This window comes from Arachis ipaensis, chromosome B4 (assembly GCF_059453495.1).
Source record: "Arachis ipaensis isolate K30076 ecotype BB chromosome B4, ASM5945349v1, whole genome shotgun sequence".
In the NCBI taxonomy this organism is placed as follows: domain Eukaryota; kingdom Viridiplantae; phylum Streptophyta; class Magnoliopsida; order Fabales; family Fabaceae; genus Arachis; species Arachis ipaensis.
In genome coordinates this window covers 138,644,049-138,669,151 of record NC_142439.1, presented here as the reverse complement: position 1 = coordinate 138,669,151, position 25,103 = coordinate 138,644,049, and the positions used below count along the sequence as shown (strand labels likewise).

Here is a 25,103-nt window from a genome sequence, read left to right as displayed (position 1 = left end):
TCTTGTCATATCTTGTTTACGGTGTAAACGAAATATGGAAAGTCAGACTGACACGTGTATATCTTGTTTACACGGTAAACGAGATATATATATATATATAAGACAAATTCAGTATCTATAAAAGGATGTGTAACCTTTGGTATTCTTCACACACATTTCATATTCTTTTTCTGTCTCCTCTTTGTCTCAAAAACAAAGCTGAATGGCCAATAATAATCCATTCATAGTTGTGCTTCTTTATCCGAATTGTCGTATGAGAAATAGCGACAATAGGGTGACATTTGAGTGTCAGGATCCGATATTGTTTCGCACTCAACGTGTGGAGACGTTGTCGAATTTGAAGAGTTTGATATTGAGCAAGCTTGGTGGGACAGAAGGGAGAGAATGTATCGTCTCGTTTAGCCTGATTATGTCCCCGTCATTCCCCCACTTGGCGAGCCATCACCGCTTGGGTCAAAAATATAATCAGAAAGGGTTAAAAGAGGGGAGAAAGATGTTGACAAAGTGAAATTGGACCCGGAAGTCCGCTGTAAACGACTTCTGTATATAAGCGCGTACGGGCCATATTTCGTTTGCAGTATAAACGAGATGACAATGCACGTATCTCGTTTACATTGTAAACGAGATATATACGTGTCAAGCTGACGTGTCATATCTCGTTTACACTGTAAACGAGATATAACAAGAGAATTTAAATCGGTAATTTTCTAAAAAATATTTATTTTCGTAAATATTACATTTAATTTATTTATTAAAATAAAAAATCTCAAAAATAACCAATAAATATTATGTTTTTTATAAGTGACAAAATTTTGTATTTAGCAAATGACTTATTAACTTTATCTGAATTTTTGTAGCAATATTTGAATAAATATTTCAAAAGTGTACAAAAAAATTCAAAACAAAATTTGATCTTCAATTTTTTTTTTTACTTTTCAAAAAAATTTGGTTATTCACAATAATTTTTTTTAAAAAAAATCACTTAATATAAACTTACCCATTTTTGAAAATGAAAATATCTTATTTTTCTAATGATACTTGCAAAAAATTATATCAAAATGTGATCTAAATAATATTTTTTGTTAATATATATATTTAATACCTAATTCTATTTTGTCGTATTTTTTTATTTTTTGAGGACTTATTTATCATTAATTAATGTCTTTTGAAATTATTTTTGTCAGCATTGTGAATTTTTCTAGTACTATTTGAATAGTTTATTTTTAATTGTTATATATAATATTTTTAATTAGAGATCATATTTCAAAAGAAAATGAAAAAAATGCTTCAAACTTAATTTTCAATTATCATATTTATAGTTAGAAAAAATTAATTTTTGTGTACTACTATTAGTATAAAAAAATTTATCTATTATAAAAATAACAAAATTTTAAATTAACTAATTAAAAAATTATTAAATTCATGAATATAATTAGATGATAATGTAAAAATTTTTGTACGGTCTCGAAATAAAACTCTTACAAAATACTAAAATTGGTAAATGAAAATTTTTTAATAAACGCGTTGTAAGTGAATAGTGATCAACCTAATTCCATATTAGAGTAGCCTATGACAAGTGAAGAGGAAAAAAAGTCAAAGGATCAGTCAGGATAAATTGGCACGCTTTCGGCTTTTGATAAGTTTTTTTTTTTTTTTTTTCTCTTTCTAACTTTAGAAACTGAAGAAAAAAAAAAGTCCGATCCAACTCACTAGTTGAGATAAGGTTATTGGTTCATAAGATAAACTCATTCCATTTCACAACTCTACGTACTTTCATGAAACTTTCCACTAATGTTTAACACTATATATGCCACTATATATTGTTAGACTTGTCAAAAACACAAAATAGATTCACCATGATGGATACCATATAGTAAAATGAGCTCATGAAATCATATAAGAAGGAAAAATAATAAAAAATGGTTAAGGCCCATGATTTGTGTTATATGTATCATACTCATAGATTATAGGTGATGGTACTATTAGAAGTAGGTCAAAATTAGCTTCATCTCTGTCTAATTCAAGGGCTTCTTCTGCTAATCTGGTCCGTTTGTCGTGTGTTTAACTGTTTATTATTTGGAAATTTTTAATTTTTATATACTTAACTTTTTCATTTCCATCCGTTGATAAATTCATAATTAATATATATAAAATTTAAATTAAGAAATTTTAATAACCAGCACTTTTATTAAAATATAGTCAGTACTTAATCAACAAAAAAAAAGTGAATAATTTCACACTATTGGATGAAATTTCACACAATTAAAAACACTAATGATAATTAATTGATGACTACAAATCACAAAATTTGTTGACCTCTTAACACTTCTCTTTAAACTAATCAATATAATTAATTAACATAATTTAAAGTAGTTTTATAATAACTATATAAATATTTGACTAAAATGATAATTATATCCTTAAAATTTTAACCTCAAACTAATTAACTTCTTTAAAAAGGTACCAATTAAATTATTGATGATAATAAAGAGTGGATATTAATACTATTATCCTTTTTTTTTCTCAAACATCTTCTCTAGTGCAGCAAGATAATTTAACATCATAAAAACAAATAATTTTTCAATAAATAAAGAAATTAGAGGATGTTTAAAGAGTCATATTAAAATTATCAATTATTTGTTTAATATTTACATACTATCAGTTAAGGAATTTAGTTTAAGATAATATACAATTTTCTTAAAACTGAAATAAATATGATAAAAATATACTATGAATATATGTACTTTTGAACAGAATTATAACCAAAGTATATTCTTTTTTTCTGTCATGGCAAATATACGTGTATGTTTTTGGCATAGCAATTTACTTCCAAATTGTGTTGTCCCTTTTTGGCGTGTTGTTCATTTGTAGTGTGTTTATTTTTGGTATGGAGAATTCATCATTGTTGTTTTAAAATTATGCAAAAATACCCAAGTGAAAGCCCAAATTAAGCATACTTTTCTCTAGCTTCGGGATCATATATTTAAAGTCTAACCCAATAATTTAGTAAGTGGTATAGACCGCCTTTGTTTTTTCTCAGGAGAATCTTTCTTTTAAGAGTGTCTTCGTTCATCTCTCTTTTATCTGACATTTCTGCTTTCTTTACTCTTGTATTTCTTGTCATGGCACAAGCAGAGGATCTATCTATTGAGGGAGATGTGGTCTGCCTCAACCCAGCATATGATGAGTGCTTTATTGAAGGAAATTTGAACATGGTAGGCAAGATTATCTCTGACAAGGAAGTCAGCTTCAACACGTGCAAAGCAACACTGCTGGGAATCTGGGGAAATCCGGAGGGAGTGGCCATCATAGAGGTGGGCAGAAACAAGGTTATGATCAGCTTCAGAGACGCCAGTAAGGGTGTTCAGATATGGAAAGGTGGACCTTAGAGCATCAGAGAGAATCTTGTAAACCTGCAGATATGGAATGGCAGACAGTCAGTATATGATGTTGACCACAAAACCATGGAATTATGGGTACAAATTCATGGGCTTCCGCTTCAGTACATAACGACCAAATCAGCAGAAATTATTGGTAAAAGACTAGGAGTTGTGATGGAAATGGAAAACCCTAGATGGAATAACATCCTTCAAAGAACCTTTTTGAGAGTTAAGGTAACTTTGAATGTCACTAAACCTTTACCTACTGGTTTTTGGCTAGCTAGAGAAAACGCTCCTGATCTGTGGATTGATTTGAAGTATGAAAGGATTCAGGATAGCTATTGCCTAAACTGTGAAATTCTTGGTCATAATAAGAAGGACTGTAGGAACCCAATGGCAACAGCATGTTGGGACCCTTTGAAACCAAGGTATGCTCCGGGGTTGGGGGTTAACAGAGCTAAGTCTATTCCATCCAGGTGTGTAGAGCAGAGAGAAGATGAGGAGAACAGGGTGGTGTCGGAGAATAAACAAACGGGTGGTGGAGAGTGCTGGAGAATGGGAGCTTCCCAAGGAGAGAGGGGCAGATGCAAGGTGTTCGGGTGACAGGGTAGGGGAGAGTTTCAGAGAACTTTTGAATGTGTCCTGGAGCAACAAAATTTCAGTCATAAAGAGAGCCAGGGATCAATGATGATTCAGTAAGTATATCACCCAGGCGTGATTTGTATGAAGACAAACAATCAGGATCGGGTGAGAGGCTAGCAGACCTTTTAAACAGGACTAGGAAAGGGAAGGATAAGCTTCAAGCGTCAGGAGAGGATAATTGGGATGGTGGGCAAAGGGATGAGGGCAATCAGATCCGTGCACAAGTGTACGAAAATAATGAGGCCCTACCTTTTAATATGAGAACAACAAAGAATGAGATTGGACTAGCTGGCCTAACGGTAACTCAGGAAGAGACAGCAAGCAAGCAGGTAGAGAAAGGTAACAAAGACAATATTAGGTGCTTATCAATTAGAGAAGAGTTGAGCGAGCTCTTTGGCAAGAAGGGGTTCAAGCAGAATCATCAATTCAAAGATGGAATGCTGCAATCAACAGGGAGGGGGACAGATTGTACGAGTCAAGTTGCTGATCAGTTGTGGAGCTACAGGAAAAAACCAAAAATGAAAAGAGTTATCAATGCAGGTGCCAGAACTGTGTTTCAGAGGGTAGGAACTAGGGAGAAGTATTTTGTTGAGCTACTAGAAGATCAGCAAGAAATGGAAGAGGATTGCATTGCAAAGGCTCAGCAGAGGAATGATGTCAAATGGGCCTTGGAGCTGCCTTACAACTTGGGAATGCATCTGAACCTCAAAAGGAAAAGAGGATTATGCATCAATGCAGATTATGAGGAGGAGATCAAGAATTCCAAGGAAATTTGTGTGCAACAACCAGGTAAGAAGTACAAATCTGAGACTGGAACAGACATGGCCGAGGAGGCGAGCCTTGACATGCCCCACCATCAGCCATGATTGTTGTCAGTTGGAACTGTCGAGGAATAGCGGCCCTTTCGACAGTGCATGAGTTAAAAAGTATTTGTAAATACCACAGGCCGTCTATTTTATTTCTTATGGAGACTAAAGCTAGTTGTGATAGGGTTAGGAGAAAGTTATGTTTTGATAACTTGTTTTGTGTAGAGTCCCGGGGGCTATCCGGAGGTCTTTGTATTTTCTGGAAAAGTAATGTAAATGTTCATGTTTATGCCTGGTGTGATAATTTTATTAAAACTAAAGTTAGTAGTGGTAATAATGAGGATTGTGAGTCTACTTTTGTTTATGGGCATCCAGATTATAAGAAAAGGAAGGAGTTATGGAAGGAATTATCCTTCGTAGATAATAACTTAGCACTGCCAAGAATTTTGATTGGGGATTTCAATGATGTTATTTCATAAGATGAGAAAGTAGGTCTGCACCCTAAACCGAGTAGTCAGATCGAATCTTTCAGGAATTTTGTTCATGACAATGCTGTCTTGGATTTGGAGCTACAAGGGATGAAATACACATGGTTTAGTAATCCAAGGAATGGTTGTGTCACGAAGAAAATGCTAGATAGGGTTCTTGCTAATTGGGAATAGATAAGAATTTTCCAAAATGCTACGCTCTCAGCCTTACCTCCTATTAGTTCGGATCATACTCCTTTAATTCTCAATGTTAATCCTAGAAGACGAAGGAGAAAAAAATTTAAGTTCGAGGCTTTTTGGGTGGACCATGCTGATTGCGACTCTGTTATAAGGAGAGGATGGAGCAGTGCTGCAAATACTGGGGATGACATTTGGACAAATCTGACTCGAAGAACATAAAATTATAAGGAAGAATTGGTCAAATGGAGTAGAGACAGCTTTAAGAGGGCTGATGTTGAAATAGGAAATTTAAAGTGTTGCCTCAAACATCTGCAGGAAGCCGATTATTCTGAGTCTCGGCAAGAGGAGATTAACAATCTGAAATTGGAGATTACCAAATTATGGAGGCAAGAGAAGAAGTATTGGAGTCAGAGGTCGAGGGTAAAATGGTTGAAATTTGGGGACAAGAATACATCTTTCTTTCACGCCTCTACCATTCAAAGAAGGGACAGAAATCGGATAGAGAGTTTAAAGGATTCTACAAGCAATTGGGTGTGTGGGGAAAGGGATATTCTCAAGCTAGCAGTAGGGCACTTTCAAAATCTGTTTAAGGCCTCGGAGAACTTGGATATGTCTGCTTGCATTCGCCATATTTCTGTTAGAGTGACTGAGGATATGAATGCGGAGCTCATGAAGAAGGTTACTGATCAGGAAATCAAAGAGGCTACTTTCAGCCTGGGAAATCTTAAGGCGCCAGGTCCCGACGGTCTCAATGGTCTTTTTTATCAGAAGTATTGGACAATTATTAGTAAAGAAGTCTGTGATGTTGTTAAGAGGTTTTTTCATGATGGTAGTCTACCAAGCAGTGTTGGGGAAACCTTTATAGTCTTGGCTCCTAAGATTAATCACCTGGAAACCCTCAATCAGCTAAGACCGATTAGTTGCTATAACTTTATATATAAGATTATTTCTAGAATGTTGGTTATTAGGCTTAGGAAAATAATAGATAAGATCATTTCCCCCATCCAGAGTGCTTTTATGGGTGGCCGCCTGATCCAAGATAACTTGGTTATAGTTCAGGAAATGTTTCATGATCTAAATAGAAAAGGAACAAATGCTTCCAGGAACTTAGCTATTAAGATTGATATGAACAAAGCTTATGATAGGGTGGAGTGGTCTTTCTTAGAAGCAACTTTGAGGACTTTTGGGTTTAACTCGCATTGGATAAAGTTGTTGATGAAGTGTGTGAGCCAAGTAAGTTATAAGATTAAGATTAATGGATTGTTATCGACGACTTTTGAGCCAGGGAGGGGTCTTAGGCAGGGGGATCCCCTATCACCGTACCTTTTTATAATAGCAGCTGAGGTTTTTACCATTCTTATGGATAAGGCTAAAGAAGAGGGCAGAATCTTGGGAGTTAAAATTGCCCCTACGGCACCAGCCATCTCACACCTCCTCTTTGCGGATGACTGTATAATCTTCTCAAAAGACAATGAGGAGGAAATTTACCAGCTCATTACCATCTTGAATTTGTACACCGAAGTCTCAGAGCAGAGAATCAATTTGGACAAGTCTGGGATCACGTTTGGAAACCTAATTCCTATCAGGACTAGAGTAGAAATAGAAGAGATTTTGGGCTTGTCAGCTTGGGATAATCCAGGTAAGTATCTTGGGATCCCTGCTCACTGGGGAAGATCTAAGAATAGTGCTCTTAGTTGGATCGAGGATAGAGTGGTGGATAAGTTAGGAGGGTGGAAACAAAAACTTCTTAATCAAGCTGGGAAGGAGGTCCTCATCAAATCAATTGTTTAAGCGTTACCTGCCTACACTATGAATGTGGTTCTTTTTTCTAAAGGTTTTTGTGAACGGCTTAGTAGAAAATTGCCAAATTTTTGTAGGCGTCCTCGGGTAAGGAGAGAGGTATTCATTGGAAGAGTTGGGAGAAATTATGTGCCAGTAAAAAGGATGGAGGTTTTGGGTTTAAGGACTTATCTTGTCAGAATATAACACATTTAGCTAAACAAGCATAGAGAATTTTCGAAAATCCTAAAGCGATTTGGGTACAGATGCTAAAAGCTATTTACTTCCCAAGGGATGACTTTAAAGACGCTAGGGTGGGAAGGGCAGCATCTTGGATGTGGAAAAGTATTATTCATAGTAGGAATTTTCTTTTGAGAAATGGTAGATGGCTGATTGGGAACGGAGAGCGAGTAAGAATTCTGGAAGATAAGTGGATAACGAACTTAGATAAGGATCTTGCTGTTAGAAACCTTGATATTGAGTTTGTGAAGGATCTAATTATTCAAGGAGAGGGGTGGAATATAAATAAGTTAAAGTTGTATTTTGATGGAGCTTCAGTTGATAAAATCCTTAGAACCTCAGTAAGTCTTTTTGGTAGGGAGGATAGGTTTTGTTGGCCTTTCAGATCGGATGGCATTTACACCATCAAAACGAGATATCATGTTGCTCGGAATGAAAGGAGCCTACAGAACAATAATCCATCCACCAGTGTAGACTTAAAATTCTTATGGCATGAGATCTGGAATTTAAGAGTTCCTCAAAAAATCAAAACCTTTTTATGGCGGGCTTCGCATAACATTCTTCCTGTCTTTGGAAATCTTTTTGATAAAAGAATCACTAATACCCCTATGTGCCCTATTTGTTTGCAGGAACCAGAGACCATTGAGCATGCATTGCTACTATGTCCCTGGACTAGAGCGGCTTGGTTTGGAGCACAAATTCAATGCTGTCCTACGGCCCTAACAGTTTCTTCTTTTGGAAAGTGGATGATGGAACTTCTAAGAAAAATGAGGCTGAATGTAAGGGCTAATTATGATCTTTGCAGCAGTAAGGTTGGGTTTCTAGTTTGGGAGGTGTGGAAAGCGAGAAATCTAGCAATATATCAAAAGATCAATCCTAATCCTATAATGGTGATTCACAAGGCTAAATTAATGGAGCTAGAATTTGCGAAAATAATAGAAGAACCAGTAAAGCATGTAACTACTGTAACAAGATTAGGCAGTAGGGTTACCTGGAGAACCGCCGCTGCAAGGTTGGATCAAATGCAACGTTGATGCAGCTTTCATTGGAGCTCAGTCTGTGGGTGCTACCATTGCAGTATTCAGAGATCATAATGGAACCCTCCTCTTAGGAATTAACTCCACCATAGTTGCGGCCTAGCCATTGGCTGCGAAAGCATTAGCGGTTAGGGCAGCGTTAATTATGTCACAGAATTTTCTAATGCAGAAGGTTATCGTAGAATCAGACAATCAGATTCTCATTCAAGCACTAAAGTCACATGCATCAATTGCAGAAATTCAAGTTGTATTAGATAATATTCGACATTTAGCAAGAGGCATTCCAAGTTGTTGTTTTACCTGGGTGCCCAGAGAAGCAAACTCATTAGCGCATGAAGTGGCGAGACTCACACATCAGGGAACTCTCCACCAAAATTGGGTCGTGCATAAGCCAATTTCCATCAGGAACGTCCTCCGCAAGGATAATTTGGCCGTCTCAAGGTTGGGAAACAATTCTTGACTGAAGGCAGGAGCTTTTTGGGAAGACAGGGGGTTGAGGCTGCTCTGGTGGATATCTCAATGCTCCAGGAGTAAGTGCTAACAGCTAACGCAGAGATTGGAGTTGCTGCATTGCCGAAAGAACTAGCTACGGTGAGCTTCTTTACCTTGATCTACGGTTTTCATGTGACTTGGTAGTTGGAGGGCTGTGGCGGGTGCATCTTCCGACAACTAATCTGAAGGGAAGGTATGTAATTGGAAGGATGTGGTCCGGGGTGCCAAATGAAGTACAATTCCGGTCCCAACCCCTATAAAAAAAAGAGAGAAAGGGAAGGGAAGCTTAATCAGTACCATGATAAAACATAGGACAACATTCTCGAGCCCAACAAGAGCTTTCTGACGCTTCACTTCTTACCTAGCTCTGGTTTATGGTTTCTATTCAACTAATGATGGCTTCCAACAAGACATGTGTATTGGTGGTTATACATGAAGCCACTTAGCTCTCAAACTGTCGATTTGGAAGTGGAATCTCTGAGATCTGAACTGAACCTCATAGCGCGCAAATGTCTTAGTCCCTACGGCGATGTTGCACTGATCTGGAACGGGATTCAGGCGTCTGCAAGTGGGAGATGATAGTGGAGAGGGTTTGGCTTCGTTGGCAACCTTAGGAAGAATGGTGCACAAGGGATCTGATAGAGTTTGATTTCTGGGTTGGGTGGGTCTTGGGGAGTCCATCCAATTATTGTGCTTTGGGCCCTTGGTGGGCCTTGGCACTGTCCAAAAAAAAAAGTCTAACCCAATGAACGCAAAAAACAAAATTAATTATTCGAGTTAATTACTAATTTAGTACTCCAAAGATTCAGGCACCAATAAAAAAATCTCAAAAAGATGTTATCGATAAAATAGTTTATAAATGATTTGAAAATACAACAAAAATAATCAATAAATATTGTGTTTTTTATAAGCGACAAAACTTTGTATTTAGCAAATGACTTATCCACTTCATTTGAATTTTTATAGCAACATTTGAATAAATATTCTGAAGGTGTATGAAAAAATTCAAAACAATAGTTGATCTATAGATTTTTCTTTTTATTTTTTTTAAATTTGGTTATTCACAATATTTTTTTTAAAAAAAATAACTTATATAAAATTATCAATTTTTTAGAATGAAAATATCTTATTTTTCTAATGATGCTTGCAAAAAATTATATCAAAATATGATATAAAAATTTTTTTTGTTAATATATATTTAATATTTAATTCTATTTTATCGTATTTTTAAATCTTTTGAAAATTTATTTGTCATTAATTAATATCTTTTGGGATTATTTTTATCAGCATTGTAAAGTTTTCGAGAGTACTATTTTAATAGTTTATTCTTAATTGTTCTATATAATATTTTTAATTAGAGATCATATTTTAAAAGAAAATGAAAAAAATGCTTCAAACTTAAATTTCAATATTGTCATATTTATAATTAGAAAAAATTAATTTTTATGTACTACTATTAGCATAAAAAATTTTATATATCATAAAAATAACAAAATTTCAAATTGACTAATTAAAAAATTATTAAATTATTAAATTCATGAATCTAATTAGATGATAATGTAAAATTTTTTGTACGGTCAATGTATCGAAATAAAACTCTTACGAAATACTAAAATTGATAAATGAAAATTTTAATTAACGCATTGTAAGTGATCAACCTAATTCGATATTAGGGTGGCCTATGACAAGTGAAGGGAAAAAGTCAAAGAATCAGTTAGGACAATTTGGCACACTTTCGGCTTTTGATAAAAAAAAAAACTTTAGAAACTGAAAAAAAGAGAAAGTCCGATCCAACTCACTAAGGTTAGTTATTGGTTCATAAGATAAACTCATTCCATTTCACAACTCTACGTACTTTCATGAAACTTTTTCACGAACGTTTAACACTATATATGCCACTATATATTGTTAGACTTGTCAAAAAAACAAAATACATTCACCAAGATGGATATCATATAGTAAAATGAGCTCATGAAATCATATAAGAAGAAAAAATAATAAAAAATGGTTAAGGCCCATGATTTGTGTTATATGTATCATAATGCTCATAGATTATAGGTGATGGTACTATTAGAAGTAGGTCAAAATTAGCTTTATTTCTGTCTAATTCAAGGGCTTCTTCTGCTAATCTGGTCGGTTTGTCGTGTGTTTATTACATGCAAAATTTAAATTTTTATGTACTTATTTTTTTCATTTCCATCCGTTGATAAATTCATAATTAATTACTTTGAAGAATTATGCTTTTGTAGACTTTTAGGAATTGTTTTTTAATTTTGGTGTTGTCTTCTTAGCGATATTTTTTAGTAATATTAAAATTTAGTTTTTTTTTGTATGAATAGATCATAAATTTAATTGTGACTTTTAATTTTTTTTTAATTTATAAATTTGAGTTAAATTTATTTTTTTATTTTAATTTTTTTAAATATACAAATATAATCTCAATTTTTTATTTTAGCATTAAAAAAATTTTAAGTGTCCAAATTAGATTTTTCGATTTATTTTACGTTGAAAAATTCAACACAAATTAATTTTTTTTATTTATACACTATAAAATTTGACTCTTATTTTTTTATAAACTTTATTATTTCTCAAATTTAAGAGTCTAATTTATTATTTAAAAAAAATTAAAATTTATATCAGAATAAATATATTAATTAACTATTATACTGAATTACACACTATCTTTTTTTATTTCTAAAAAAATTAGTCTAATTCATTCTGAAAAAATATATTTAAAATATGTATAAGAACTAAAATTGAATATTGAACATCTGAGATATGTGCATAAATAAATGCACAAAATAAACGTATAAATACGTCATCATTCATTTATTTTCGTAATTATTATATTTATTTAATTTAAATAAAAAAATCCAATTAAATGTATACACGTCTTTAATTTAATTTAAAGAAAACGATCACATACACGTCTATAAAGTATAAATGCTCCTATAAATATAGATGGAATGGATTAGGCAGGTCCAAGATAAGTTGCATGCCTATTACTTACATTACCAAGGTAATTAATTAAGCATGTTTTTTACGGTGGCAAAAGGGGATGGCAGAACAACAAGTTTGATTTTAATAATCCACTTACTTTATTTTTTGTATCTTAGAAAAAGTAGTTTGAAGGCCATGTGTTTTACCCATTCTTTGATTCCTTTCTTCACAGTCAAACTTATAAGTATTGAATTTCCACTCTTCGAGATTAATCTTTTATCTGTCATCAACTCATATCTATTATTAAAACTTTTCTTTTTGTATTCATTCTCTTCGTACGTGTGTCTCCATCTGTGTACTGTTTTTCTTCCTTTTCATACTTATTATTTAACCTTGCATTTCAAATTACCTTGATCTCTATCTTATGTGATTCAATTAATCATTTCAATTTGTATGGTAATGCTACTATAGAAAAAATAAATAAATAGTATTTACACCCAATTGACTTTTTTATATGGGGCAGTTAATGATATTGACTTCATTCAAGAAAATTTTTTTTATGGGTTCAATATTAAAGTAATCAAACTTATATCGTAATAAAATAAAAAATATTATTTACACATTAAAATCGGTCGATATATTTATATATAAAATTTCTTTTAAAAAAAATTATTTTTTATTCATATTTTAGTTCTTCGTCCAATTTTTTTTCTAACAATTTAATAATATACTTTTAATCTACATTTTTAAAATTGCTAACTAAATGCCGACAAAAAATAATAAATTATACTAATCTTCTAATATTTTTTATTATAAATACATGTATAGTTTATATATTATGAAGTTATTAAATATGATAAATTATTTACTATTAGCAAAACCCTAAATTTTTTGTAGTTTTGTTCACACATCCACATGGAAAAAATTAATCCAATTTCCTTCATTGAATTTGTCTCTCCACAAGGTTTTTTTTTTTTTTTTGGAGAATGAAATAATATAACCCGCAAGACAAGGGTGGTTGTCCTCTCATAGGGGTGCAACGTGAAAAATCCACACTACTAGTACTCCTCCTCCTATGATATATATGCATATCTCGAATTTCTATATTTACAATAATTATGCTCTATTTTTATTTCTTTTCTTTTTGAGCTTCTACTATCTATTCCTTAGCTTTATGTTTCATAGAAAAGCAATCATATGTATATGTATAGGTGTACACAGTATTATTCCTAAACTTTGAAAACGAAACCATTTTGAAGCAAAGAAGAAAACAAAGTATGCTGTCTTACATGAATAATTATTTGCATTGGTTTGCGGCTGTGCAAAATATAACATCTTATTCATTTCCTTGTCTATATGTACCAATTTTTTTTTGTCAATACAAGTCAATTTTTAAAAAATTATTTTATTTATTTTAAATTTAATATTTTAAATCACAATTCCTTAAAGTTTAAATGAGTACATCGTAAATCTAAATAATAAAACTAACTAATAATATTGACTAACTAAAAATTAATTTTTATATTTTTTAGATAAAGTACAAAATTATGAGTTAAAATATGTGTTATAAATTCATAAATTAATATTTTTATATCAAAATACATGAAAAATAGTAGATAAAAGTTATTATATAGTTTAGTTTAGGTTTATTTACTCTGTTAGTCTATATAGTTTTACCAAATTTTTAGTTAGTTTTTTATATTTTTTATTAAATTTTTTACATTATTTTTTATTTTGTAATTAGGTCCTTCTTAGTCTAAATAATATTAGAATTAACTGAATATTTTTTCGCAAATTGAAGATATTCATAATTAAAAAATTAACTAGATTTTTTGCTGCATGTATTTTTGAAAAAATATTCTATTAATTTTAACAGTTTTTAACATGAAAATGGTCTAATACAAAATTAAAAATAATATAAGAATTTAATTAAAAAATATAAAATCTAATTAAAAAATTGATGAAATAATACAGGCCACATATATATATAGGGACGGATTTACGGGGATGAGTGGAGGCCTCGGCTCCCCAACCTTTTTAAAAAAAATTAATAGTAATAAGTTATTAAGTATGATTTATTTTTTAAAAAATGTATTTAGTATTTAGTCTAGTATAAATAAAAGTTTAGTATAACCTAAATATTAATGATTTCTAATATCTAAAAAACAAGTAACAATATTAAAAAAATATGAAAAAGATATTATTACTAATATTTTTTAATTAAATAAAATTTTTCAAATCCCATAAAGTGGATTCTTTTTCTTCTTGTGATCGTCCATCTTAATTCATTTGGTATTAATTCTTGCTGTTTCAACTGTTACAACTGAGAGATTTTTTTCAACTATGAATATTGTGAATAATAACTCAAAAACAAGATGAAAGATGATTTTTTTGCTAATTGTCTTTTAATTATATTAAAAAGAAAATTGCTGAAAATTTTGACACATATTCTATTATCGATAAATTTTATGATACGAAAAATCGATCACTTCGTTAGTAAAAAGTACATGCATTTTTTGTACTTTAAAGTATATTCTTTATCAATATATTTTTATAATACATCTTATATTATATAATTTTTTTATAATTTTTAATATCATATATATTATTGCCCTATAGTAATATTTCTGGATCCGTACCTGTATACATAGATATATATATATATATATATATATATATATATATAGAGAGAGAGAGAGAGAGAGAGAGAGAGAGAGAGAGAGAGAGAGAGAGAGAGAGAGAGAGAGAGAGAGAGTATCTTACTTAGCTTAGTGTGTTCCCATAACATGCAAGAAAAGTTCCAAAAAGAAAGAGACACTCCCGTTTGTAGCGGGGGATGGGAGCAGATCCATTATTATCATAACACTTACAAATCTGCCTCTCAAAGTATGTAACTATGTATACATCATACATATACATGTAATGTGCGAAAATTTCAACATACAAAGCATTCGTCAGATATTTTATTAATTTACATTTTTATATATATCTATTAAATAAAATACAAATTTCACTACTAATAATATCTCACAGTAACTATTAATGGAAAAGTGAAGAGAGAGGGTTATTTTTATCGGAATTGTGATAATAGCATCTGACATGAGGTGACTAATGTCCAAGTGGGCTTCAATTGTAAATGGCTCAGGAGAGGGGCTGCGTGTGTATTTTTTGTCACGCTATATAAATCTGTCAGCAAAATTTTATATATTATTATTTTCAATCTTCACCCTACTACAGGTGTTTACAGCCAAGAAAACACCAATAAAATAATCTATACACATATTTAAAATATATATTAAAATATAAAACACATATTAAAAATAAATTAAATTATATATATTTATATATAAATATATAATAATTAATTTTAATAATTTTTAATTTTAATATATAAATAATATTTTGTTAAATAATAATTATTTGATAACTTGAAATCTTGTATTAAAAAGGCATTTAATAAAGTTAAAAAATGAAAAATAACAATGATTATTAGTAAAAAAAAAACTTAAAAAAAATATATTATAAAAATATTATTCTGCTAATATATATGATATAAAAATATTTTGCTATAAACGATTTTGCAGCATGTGGTAATTATTTAATGTGACGATTAACAAAAGTATAAAGTATAATTCAGGGATTTGAAGTCCAAATTTTAACATTATTTAAGTAGATAGGTCTGGATGCATGAATTACTCTATAAAAATAACTGGTAAATATTCTTGGAAGGAAAGAGATGAAGTAAGCAGTGTAGTTATATATATTGGCTTAATTCATCTAAAAAAAAAAAAAGGATTAGCATTACCGACAGATTAAACTAGTAGTGGATAATAACTAGCTACTTGTCTGGTTTATAAGATCATAATATAACATTTCAATAATGTTTCATGCTTCAGGGTGCTAAGTAAATCGGTCACTTTCATGGTTTTCTAATAATGTGATATTTATTTATATTTCTTACAAGAATATTGTTATGCATTGTTTTTTATTTTTTGTTTTTAATAGGATTAGATTCTGCACACAACTGGCACATACCGTAGATATCATGCACATGCACAATAATTAGATCAGTGTCTGTACAAAAATACAGTTTGAGAAATACTAGAATATACTTAGAACTCGCACGTATTTTATGCATACAAATTAATTAAAATATATAATAGTAGAGATCAGATTATCTTTGTAAGCAAAAATTATATAAATAATATAGTTTCAAATGTGTCTATCGAAATATATCAACTGATTGGTTTGTCGTTGTGGCTTTTTTTGGATATGCACAAAAAACTTGGATATATATAAATAAAGCTCACTCATTTTTATGGGAATTGAAGAATAATTTTGTAACTTTTCACTTTCTTTTAAGAAAAAGTGAATGATGTATTTGATGTGTGAATAGAATAGAATATAATTAGAGGATTTATTTCAGGAAAAATTAAGGAAAAACAAAAGCATATACTTGAGAGAGATATGACTCATGACATATACACACCTTTACTTAAAAGTTATAACTTTGGCCAGTTTTTATAGTTTATAAGTATTTTTTTTTAATTTTTAACTTTTAAAAAGATATAATATTAATATTTAGCATAATTTTTAAATTTAAATTATAATTTTTTAAAAAATTATTTAAATACTTATAAAAAATTAAAAAATAACATTTTTACAATAAAATTTTTTTTATCATTAAAAAAAAATATTTTTAAAATTAAAAAAATAAATACAAAATAACTTATTTATAAATTATTTTTAATGTAAATATTTATTGTTTAAACTGTTTTTTTTAATTTTTTTTTAATTAAATTGTTTACTAAACTGAACTTTAGACGAATACACTCTTCATTCCCCTAAAAAAAAACGGTGGATTTGGTTTTAAGTAGAATTTTAAAATAAAAAGTTTTAAGAGTAAATATTGCATCGATAATGCTATGTGTATTGGTTGAAATTGACCATTATAATATTGATTTTTTAGTATTATTCTTTTAAAATAGAATAATTCTATGTGTATATTAAAATCAGTCATTAAAATTAATTACTAGTATAAAATATATGTTAAAATATAAATATACATTGAAAATAAATTAAACTATATATACATATATTTATACACAAATATATTGATTAATTTTAATATACAAATAATATTTTTGTTAAAAATATATACTCCGTTCAAATTTTGGATGCGTTTGTGTTGTTTTGAAATTATTTTGAAACATTATTTACAATGAATAAATAAGACTATAAATGCTTTCATTGAAATTATTTATATTAGGTTTTGTTTTGTAGATGATCAAGTGCCCTAACACACATTAAAATTCAAAAGTAGCTAGAAAGTGTTTATGGAATTCAAATATTTATTGTCATTTTTTTTGTTAAAATAAGCTTATTTTTCTGTTGTAAAGATAATTGAGTTTAGATTAAACTATCTTGATTAAGAGCATTGACTAAGAAGATGAAATTGATAGATATCTTTGTTTTTCCAATGCAGAAACAATTTAAAAATTTTTATAAGTAATATATATATGCTTAGGACTGGTAATGGGTAGGATACTACTTTAACAAACTCTATCCACGAGTTGAAAATTTTATTAAAACTCTATCCTACTTTATCTGCGGGTTGAGAATCTCTCAATCCTAACCCTACTCGCACCCTAAAATTCTAAACTCTACCCTACCCTACTCTACCTGCATAAATATCAATTTTTTTTAAAGTAAATATAAAATTCAATCATTTCAAATTTTATACATATTAATAACATAAAAAATAAAAAACTACTGCCCTAAATTACTAAATTAACTAACTAATTTTAGTGGTTATTCACTTATTATAAGTCATTATATAAGGGAGATTGTAGTTTCAACTCTCACTTCCTTCACTATATACCTAATTTTTATAAAATATGTGTTATATATGAGGTGCGAGTAGGGTAGAGTAGGTTACACCCTAAATCTATACCCTACTCTACCCGCAGACATACCCAGACCATATCCTACCCTATCAAACGGATTGAATCGGGTTAGGTACCCGCGAATAGGGTATGAATTGCCGGCCCTATATATGCCTTTCTTATTCAAATTTTTTATTTGTTATTAGTAAGACTCAACTTAATTACTTTTGAATTATTAGTAAATATCCTTAAAGTACTTTAACGAAAAAAATTTTATAGCATCAAATATAGTTTAATGAAATAATTATTAATAAACTCTCAGTAAAAAAAAGTAGATGAAATAAAAGATAAATAAAAGGTGAATGGTAAAAAAAATTTAAAAAAATTATTTATAAAATAATCAAATTAGATTTACATATAAATAGTTTTTTTATAAATATAATATATAATAAAATTTAATAATATTATTTAATTTATGTAACCGATGGATTTTATCTAGTAAAATAAGAGTTGTTGTTGACACTGTTGGATGAAAACTAAAGTGTAAATTTAAGTCGAAAGGATTAATTGATATTATTTACTTATTTTGATGAAAAGATCAGAGTAGAAAGCGTGTTTGAACTCCATCAGTTGAGCATTAATTACGAAATGGTCATCATCATTATCATCAATCCTTCTTCTTTTCATTGATTTTGGTGTGTGTATGTGATTTGAAAAGATCCCCAATAGTGTGCCCTAGAATGAGAAGAGCCCCATATTCATTACTATAATATTCATTAATTCATGTATCTGCACCTAGCACATCAAAAACATGAAATACAAGTATAAAAATATTAGAAAAATAACAAAAATTTAGGCATTTAAAATATGAAATTGATAATTAAAAATTATTAAATATCAATCTAATTAAAGTTATTAAATTATTTAATAATTTTTAATTATTAATTTTATATAAAGACAAATTATTTACGAGTCTGTACTTCAAAAATATTATATTATAATAAAAAAAGATATTATCAAATGACAAAATTGCTCTATTTAAAATTTTTGTATTATTGATATAAATTATTATTTTTTATAAATTTAATTTTAATATATTAATAGTGTGAAAAATTTTACAACTTTGTCCAATCATATTTTTATATTTAGATAACATTGTAAATAGAAAAATTGAAAAATAGGTTACAATCAATTTCTTGTATAAAAATTAATTTTGTTGTTGCATTTATCGATAATATTAATTAATATGAAAGTATCTATGACTCTATGACTATATTCAGATATATAGAGAAGGGGGAACAAAGAATAATATGTGTATAAATGCTGTTTCATCTCAACTCTTCTCATTTTCTGCACTCTTTTCTTCTTCTCCTTCTTCTTCACGAGTAGTAATTTAACCTTTCTTCTTCTTCTTTTTCTATGGCTTCAATGAACTTGCTGGGTTTCTCTCTCTCCCCTCAAGAACAACACACTACTACTACTCATCATCATCAAACTCGTTTTGGGCTATTCAATCCCACTGCACAAGATGATGTAACTGCTGCTGATGATGGAAACTGCTTCGATCTCACTCCTTCCACTCATGCCGCTACTACTCTCAACCTCCCTCCTTTTCCCATATATCAAGAACCCTTCAACAATCATCATCATCTTTCTACTCATCAAGGTTTGATCATTTGTTTTCTCCTTTAATTTCTCTATTATTATTACAAATTTCTTTTTTTCTTTATTTTAATTTTCCTTTATCATCATAGATTGGAAGGAGAATAACTACATCAACCAAAACCTGCTATTGGAAACTTCATGCAACAACAATAACAATGTCGACAACAACCACCACCACCAACAACCCAAGCTCGAGAACTTCCTCGGTGGACACTCCTTCGCCGATCATCATCATGATTACGGTGCCAACTCATCAGGAGACTACCTCTTCCAAAACTGCTCTCAGCCGGAAGTTACAGCAGGAGGAGGAGAAGGCTCCGCCGGCGGCGGCGGTGGAAGCACAAACTCAATAGGGTTGTCAATGATAAAAACATGGCTGAGGAACCAACCACTTCATCATCATCATCACTCATCAGAAAACAAAGAAACCATGATTGCATCTTCAAATAACACTACTGCACCAACAACTCAAACATTGTCGCTTTCTATGAGTACTGGCTCACAATCTCTCCCACTATTACCACCTACTAATAATAATAATGTTAGTGTTGCCGGTGCCGGTGCCGGAGGAGGAGGCGGAGACAGTTATTCTTCGTCGGAAATAAACAGCAGCAACAACAACAAGCAGATAGTAGTAGTAGCAGGAGGGTCTTCATCAACGGGAGCAGTTGAAAATGGAAGTATTGTTGAGAATAACAATGTGACCAAAAAATCCATTGACACTTTTGGACAAAGAACTTCCATTTACCGTGGTGTAACAAGGTCTTTCTTTTTTTTTTTTTTTCTTCTAATTAACATTATTATTATTATTGGGAGATTAGGGTTTTGATTTTTTGATAAAATAAATTAAATAGGCATAGGTGGACAGGGAGATATGAAGCTCATTTGTGGGATAATAGTTGTAGAAGAGAGGGACAGACTCGCAAAGGGAGGCAAGGTATGTAACATCATCAGCTACCATCACCCACCATTCCTTTCTTTTTTTTATTTTTATTTTTAATTATGCTGCTAATTTCATTTTCCCAAATCTCTTCATGGACCTTATCAATATTTTTATTTATTTAGTTTGTGCTCTTTGTCCTTTAAAAAAAAAAACAACTAACATTTATTTATTCATTTATGAAATATTATATTAACTTGTGTGTTCTTCATCTTTGTATATTACCCTCTCCACTCCAATGGTGTATGATCTTCATCAACATTGATGGTTTTTGCAGTTTACCTGGGTGAGTAGAAAAAATTAAATAAAATTAAAGCCCCCCCCCCCCCTCCCCCCTTCTTTTTTTTGTTTTTTAAATGAATTATGCCATGTTTTCTGTTTGAGTTAAATATTAATTTGTTGATGCTTATTTGCAGGAGGTTATGACAAAGAAGAAAAAGCAGCTAGAGCCTATGATTTAGCAGCCCTAAAATACTGGGGAACCACAACAACAACAAATTTTCCGGTAAGTTTAATTTTCTTTTGCACATTTTTTTATGTTAATTCTCTTCTTAACTGCCTTGTATAGTATTACCCTCAATTAAGGGTTTGTGTTGAATAAAGCTCTATAGGCAACAAACATTATTGGCATTGGGATTAACATGCAACAATGTTGTGAACATATAAGCTATTATCCACTACTAGATAGAGGGCACTTTCTATATTTGTGTCAATGTGCAATATTGAAAAAAGTTTCCTCTTTTGATGGGTTTTGTTTGCTCATCGAAGAAACTAATTTAGATTATTTGTCTTATCAAGCTAACTATGTTACCGTATATATAATTGGTAATCAAGGAAAACGAATATTCATTTTACACTATTTATTTAATTATCAAATATTTGTTAAGAACGTAAATATATAGAAGTACAACAGTTTTGTGTATGTTGCAATATAATTTATATATTTCTTATATTTTATTTTTGTTGGAATATAATTTTGATAATAACTTCAGATTAGTCAATATGAAAAAGAATTAGAAGAAATGAAGCACATGACAAGGCAAGAGTATGTTGCGTCATTGAGAAGGTATGTGTATTTGTAATTGTATATATCCTTATTGTTATTGATTAATTTTATTCAAAAATATGAATAATGAATTATATATAAATAATATTTTGTACCGTAGGAAGAGTAGTGGATTTTCCCGTGGTGCATCCATTTATCGTGGAGTAACAAGGTACATTTGATTATTAGAATCTAAAATATATCTATGCAATAATGTATAATGTAATTTATAATAACCGGCATAATTAAAATTTGTTAATGTAGTGAACTTAATTGATATGTGAAGTATTAAAATATAAAGAATTAATGGTATTCTTTTTTGTCTACCCCAAACTGTGTTAAGGCTTGCTCTTATCCAAATATCACAGTGTTATTAGTAGAGAGTTCATTATTATATTTTAAAATATGAATGTAGGCATCATCAACATGGTAGATGGCAAGCTCGGATTGGAAGAGTTGCAGGCAACAAAGATCTTTATCTAGGAACTTTTAGTAAGTAAATTTAGGCATCTAGCTATTCTATTCCACTTCTATTCTCTATTCTATGCATGTATGATAATTCACTAGCACATGCCAACCATATTTTTTAATTATGGGCAAAGAAACCTCCAAGTAACTAAAACAAGAAAAAGAACCATGCATGATTATACAAATTCTGTGTGTCTCACTTTCAATTGCGTTGAATTATATCACCTCCTAAAATATTATGACTCATTAGGTACACCTATATATACAATCAATGAAAGCAATAATTGATGGTTAAAATAAAACTTGTGACTAATATTTTAAATAATATTAGGTAGTTAATATTTTTAGTAAATATTAATCTTTTTAAAAAAATGTTTATTTTAAATTATAAATTTTTAAAAGAATGAAAATTTTAAAAATATAAAATTTAGTATTTTCTAAATAAAAATTAATTACTTATACTTTTTCTAATGATTTCTTTTCTATACAAGCTAAATGTTTTTCTTTGATTCATTCATTCTAGAAGATTTACATACATATAAAAATTCTAGTGTTTGTTTTATTCTTGGGACGGATGTTCCAATTAACTTTAGAATATTTCTATAATCATTTCTACTTATTTCAAACGTAGATACTTAATTTTTTATATGTCTTATGTTACTTCAATTCTCTTAACATGTTGGTTTTTTGCAGGCACTCAGGAAGAGGCAGCAGAAGCATATGACATAGCAGCCATAAAGTTCCGAGGTTTGAATGCAGTTACAAACTTCGACATGAACAGATACGATGTGAAGAGCATACTAGAGAGCAGCACCTTGCCCATTGGTGGCGCCGCCAAGAGGTTGAAGGACATGGACAATGGAGACCTAATTAATGTAGACAATAGTGTTCACCAAAGACAACACCAAGAAGATCACAGCAACAACATCAATTCTCATTCTCTAACTGATGGAATCAACAACTTTGTAACTGCGGCGGCCGCCACCCATCATGGTGGTTGGCCTGCTTCCCTTGCATTCCAACACTACCCTGCTAACTATGGATCATCATCATCATCATCACAAAGGTTCTGGTGCAAGCAAGAGCAAGATTCTTCTGATCAAAACAATGTGTCTCACAATTTTCATCAAGAGATTCATCCTTTGCAACTAGGGGGTAGTACCCACAATTTCTTTCAGCATGGTATCATGACATTGGATCATTCTGCTTCCATGGATAACAATAACAGCTCTGGATCAAGCTCTGTGGTTTATGGTGGGGGTGGTGGTGGTGGTGGTGATGTCAATGGTTATGTGTTTCCAATGGGTGCTGTTATTGGCAATGATAACAATGAAATCAAGGGACTTGGCTATGAAAGTGTTTTTGGCAGTGAGGCATATAATCAAACACATGGAAGGCATCTGTATTATCAGCAACAATCATCAGCAATGGATCATAACAATAATGGAGCTGTAGTAGTTAAGGGTAGCCCATATGATCATCATCATCATCATGGTGGTGGTTCCAACAATTGGGTTCCAACTGCAATACCCACTCTTGCAGCATCAAGGGGTCTCTGCCATGGGGCTCCACCATTCACATTATTGCATGAATGAATGAATGAATGCATGAAGAATAGTTTATTAGAACTTCTGAGTCATAGCCAAGATCGAAAAAAAAAAAAGTATATGATGTATACATACATTTACTCACTAATTTCCTAGTCCTTTTTGGCCTAATTCTATTCTTCTTTATTCATCTAATATGAAATCATTACTTAATTAGTGATTGAAGAAGGAAGATAGTATTTCATTTATATATATCAAAGATGCTATATGAATTTTGGGAACTACTAACTTTGAGAAAATATGGGTATATATTTATTGGGTAGTTTAATTATTGTAATTTTTTGTATTTATTTTTCCCTTTGGAATGAATAACAAGGATAATACAAATTTAAGGAGGAATAATTTTCTTTGTCATATTATGTATGACACTAACATAGATATAGAATATGATAATATATAACATGACATAACATATATAAACACGCGGATACGGAGAAACGACGTATATATCAAGTATAAATTAATTTTTAGATAAATTATAATAATATTTTAATATTTTATTGATATTAAATATAAATATATTTTTTAATTGTTTTTAATGTCTTTTTTGTCATTTAAAATATTTTTTGTTTAAACAAATAATAATATATTCTATTTTTAAAGTGATTTCAAAATTATATGTTAAAGAATATAAGGCTGAATACGCTAATACATGATATTTAGTTATGTCTAAGTATGTTAAAAAAAAAGAATTTATTCTTATTAGAGAAAAATCTTAAACGGCTCTGACAATTACTTCGAAAGATAACAAGACCTTTAATAAAAAAAAAAAATACCCTTTTCGACTCCTAATTTTTATTTTTATGGGACTGATTAGTCTCTGTGCCAAAAAAAAGTCAATGTTTTATTTTTTTGGCACAGGGGTAATCAGTCTCATAAAAATAAAAATCAAGCATCGAAAATGATATATTTTTTTTGTTAAGGATCTCATTGTCCCTTCGAAATAATTGTCAGAGCCAAGTTAGATATTCACTCCTTTTATTAAGACATAATTGAATATAAAAAATCTGCATATCAAACAAATATCGATGAGTATTGTATTTAAAATATGTTTGATGCGCAAATACGATGACAACAATTCAGGAAAGTGTTTGTGTTTTAGAACCTTTGTCAATATATATTATTGTATTATTCTTCATTTAATATCAATCATATATTTCTATTTATGCGTTTCAATTTTTAAAATAAATAATTTTGAAATATGATATTAGAAATTTTTTTTTAAATGTAAGTGATTTTATAACATTTAAAATTGAAAAAGCTAGTGATCTTTTTATCTTAGCGCATGCAACATTAATGTAATAGCATTATAAGAAGGTGAATAATATGGTGCTTAAAACATGGTGTCTAATTTTTTAAAAAAGGCAAAAAAATAATATTTAATAAATTTTAAATATTTTATTTTTATTTTATATATTTTATTTTTTACTTATAAAGGTAAGTTAAGCAATTTAGACACTACAATGAAAGGCACCATAGAATCCACCTTATAAGAATTCAGGTGATATG

The 25,103-nt window shown here is 30.2% G+C and overlaps 1 protein-coding gene across 1 annotated transcript; it reads left to right on the top strand.

The window, feature by feature from the left end:
• The first annotated feature begins 19,207 nt into the window (after positions 1-19,207).
• On the top strand, positions 19,208-23,763 carry LOC107638100 (AP2-like ethylene-responsive transcription factor BBM2). Its single transcript, XM_088484048.1, has 9 exons — positions 19,208-19,535; positions 19,624-20,296; positions 20,389-20,471; positions 20,752-20,760; positions 20,891-20,979; positions 21,467-21,540; positions 21,641-21,691; positions 21,935-22,011; positions 22,681-23,763. The coding sequence occupies exons 1-9, from the start codon at positions 19,289-19,291 to the stop codon at positions 23,580-23,582; spliced, it is 2,205 nt and encodes a 734-aa protein (XP_088340174.1). The 5' UTR covers positions 19,208-19,288; the 3' UTR covers positions 23,583-23,763.
• Positions 23,764-25,103: the final 1,340 nt, after the last annotated feature.